General features: G+C 52.1%; 1 protein-coding gene across 1 annotated transcript; it reads left to right on the top strand.

The window, feature by feature from the left end:
- Positions 1-5: 5 nt before the first annotated feature.
- Positions 6-3,048, top strand: YIPF6 (Yip1 domain family, member 6; the record flags this gene model as incomplete). Its single annotated transcript, XM_008939808.1, has 6 exons — positions 6-140; positions 691-769; positions 1,177-1,219; positions 2,017-2,142; positions 2,224-2,381; positions 2,930-3,048. Coding segments are annotated over 6 exons (660 nt in total), but the record flags the coding sequence as incomplete, so codon positions are not given.
- Between the last annotated feature and the right edge of the window lie 73 nt (positions 3,049-3,121).

Below are 3,121 nucleotides of genomic sequence, written 5' to 3'. Positions count from 1 at the left end.
GGCCCCTTCAGTTTGCAGGTCTGGCGGATGTGTCGATCTCCGAAGACATCCCGGTGGAAGGGGAGATCACCGTTCCCGTGGGAGCGCGCTCTCCCGACGAGGACTTCTCCACGCTGGATGAGCCCGTTAAGGACACTATTGTGAGTCTGTGTCTCTTTCGGGGGTAAAACAGCTGTTTTGCTGCCAGCTTGGGCCGACTGCTATGTAAAAACTGGTTTGTTTGTTTTTTCGTCTAGCTGTGCTTGACTTGTATTGCATCTCAAGCTTGGGGAATTTTATTTTTATTTTTGTAAAACTAACCGTGTCAAATGACTTCTTGTGGGTCAGCAAAGGTCTGAACTCTGGCCACAAAACTTCTCTGTGATCCTGAAATCTTTGCAAGGGTAAAGGCCTCAGGTGGAGCTTGGGAGAAAGCTCTACTGACTAATAGGAGTTTTCATTAACGTTCTTTTTCTAGAGAAGCAAACAAATGATTGTTCTTAATTGGTTTCTGATTAAAAGATAAAATATTGTAATTGCTAAAGCATGTAGCAGAAGCAGGTGCTGTTTGTTACAGAGGATGCTGCAGAAATTCCTGGGTTGGATTGTATCTTGATTTATGGTCAATACTCTTTTATTTCTGCCTTGCTTTGGGTTGTGGAATGTTGTTTTCATTAAGGGGTAAATTAAGGTGTTACTTCCTTGTTTCAGGTGAGGGACCTGAAGGCTGTTGGGAAGAAATTTGTCCATGTCATGTACCCCAGGAAGAGCAGTGCCCTCCTCAGAGACTGTGCGTATCAGAAGAGCCTCAAGCCCCTGAGAAGAGTGTTTTGGCAGCAGACTGTGCTCACCTGGGAAAGGGAGGAGCTGGGTGGAACAGGGGTTCAGAGGCATCTGTTCTGGTCCTTGTAGAGTGCTGAATAGCAACCCTGGGGAATGAGAGTGTTACCAAAGCTGTTTGGCAGTGGAAGGTGTGCCAGAAGATGTAGAACTCCTGAAGAACCTTTAACAGTTGTCAGGCTCTGAGCAGGTTATATTCTGGAATGTGGCAGGTAAGGTGAATAGCAAAGTGATAAGGAAATGTGGGGTGCAGAATGATGCATCAGGAATTGGAAAAGGTGCTTTCATGTCTTCAGGAAAACAAAACTGAGCCTCATTCCATGATATTTACAGTTTGTGTTTTCCCTTTACCTGCAGGGGATCTTTGGGGCCCTTTGGTGCTTTGTGTCTCACTTGCACTGTAAGTACCTGAGAGTGGGTGGGGTTGGGTTTTTATAGTCTTTTATACCAGAGAAAAGAGAAATTGAAAATTCCTGATGGCATGTGTGGGGGTCCAGTCAACCTGAGCCTTCTGAAGTCCTTGGGTTTTCATGTAGGGTGTGTCTGTGACACTCCCAGCCCAGGGCCTCCTGTCGCTGAGCTTAGGAGTGTGAGCTCTTGTGGTCCCCTGTCCTGAGAGTGACCTCACTGAAAGGTGTCCTGGTTCCTGTTGTCCTCCATCCTGATGTGTTTGGCCAACTTTGCTCACACCTGCAGGCCAGAGCCTTTGTCTGAGAGCTGCAGTGTGTGTGCTGCTTGTCCTGGAGAGGAGCTGGGGAAAGAGCCTGATGTAGAGATAATGGGTGGGAGGTGATGGTGGCTTCCAGGGGCTTCTGCTGCTCCACCATGTTGCTTGTATCCTGTAATTCTTGGAAGCCTTCCTTCCAGTTTGTGTGTTTCCTCATGCACTACACTGCCTGCTTTGAGAGGTCACCAAACTTCTGCTTCAGCTGTCATCCTCTAGCCTGTGGTTTTGTTCTCTCTGTGTGCTTACATGGCTCAAAACGAGTGAACCTGAGATGCCCTGAGCTGAGCCACAGCCACTTTCCCTGCCCGTGCAGAGCTGAGGGCACTGCCCACCACAGGGGAGGTGCTGGAGGCTTGTGGGTCTGCAGCCTGCCTGGGGATCCGTGTTCTGGGCTGTGTCTCCTCTGCTCCAGGTTCACAGCAGCTCAGCCCCGGGTGGCAAACGCCTCCTCTTGTCTGTCCTCCCCACAGGATGCTCCAGGGAGGGTCAGCAGACAGTAAAGACGACGGGGGGCCCCAGTTTGCTGAGGTCTTTGTCATCATCTGGTTTGGAGCTGTGGTGATCACACTGAACTCGAAGCTCCTGGGGGGAACCATGTGAGTGCTGCTCAGCCCCCCACCCACAGCAGCTCCCCCCTGCCGTGACTGCTCTGCCCCACCTCTGCCTCTCCCTTCCAGATCCTTCTTCCAGAGCCTGTGTGTGCTGGGTTACTGTGTCCTGCCCCTCACCGTGGCCATGCTGGTGTGCAGGCTGGTGCTGCTGGCAGGCTCGGGGACCATCAGCTTCATCGTGCGCCTGCTGGTGGTGCTGGCCATGTTTGGGTGGTCCACCCTGGGTGAGTGCCCCTTGCCCTGCCCCAGGGGCAGCTCTGCACCTCCTCTGCTGGCTGTTAGAGTGTCAGGGGTCTGGTGTGTAGGTGTCTGCTGTGCTGCTGAGGTGTTGTGGAGATGGTCCTGCCAGTCCCTGTGCTGGCAGAGGTTCTGCCTCTGCTCCCGTTGATGGCCGTGGTCCTGGGCAGGGAGCCTTTGGCAGGAGGGTCATCATTTAGTGTTGAACCCCCCTGGGACTGCTGGGTGTCTTGTGCTGGGATTTGCATTATAGGTACTGCTAGAAAATGCTGATTTTACACAGATGCATTTGCATTATTTCCCCTATTCTTCACCTGCAAGCCTGCCTCTTGTTACGGACTGTTAACCAGCATCTCTCTGTCCAAGAGAGAAAGTTCTGGCTGGTGAGGACAGACCATTGGTACTGAGCAGGGGGTTGTGCTGCTTCCTCTTCCAACAAAATGGTTGTGCAGCTCCTAAGTCAAATGTTTTTGCCATCTAGAAGGACCTCAGACTTCATGCTGCTCAGGTCTCAAGTGTTGTTCTTTTCCACCAGCCTCTACAGCCTTCCTGGCAGACAGTCAGCCTCCGAGCCGCAGAGCCCTCGTGGTGTACCCCATCTTCCTCTTCTACTTTGTCATCAGCTGGATGATTCTCACCTTCACGCCGCAGTGACCCCCGGGACTGTGCAGTGTGGGCTGCAGGTGTGCTCCAGTGCTGCTGCAGCTCACCGTGGGCTTTGGCTCCT

This window comes from Merops nubicus, unplaced genomic scaffold, assembly GCF_000691845.1.
Source record: "Merops nubicus isolate BGI_N331 unplaced genomic scaffold, ASM69184v1 scaffold40684, whole genome shotgun sequence".
NCBI classification, from domain to species: domain Eukaryota; kingdom Metazoa; phylum Chordata; class Aves; order Coraciiformes; family Meropidae; genus Merops; species Merops nubicus.
The sequence above is the reverse complement of the archived record's forward strand: the minus strand, read 5'-3'. Positions and strand labels throughout refer to the sequence as shown.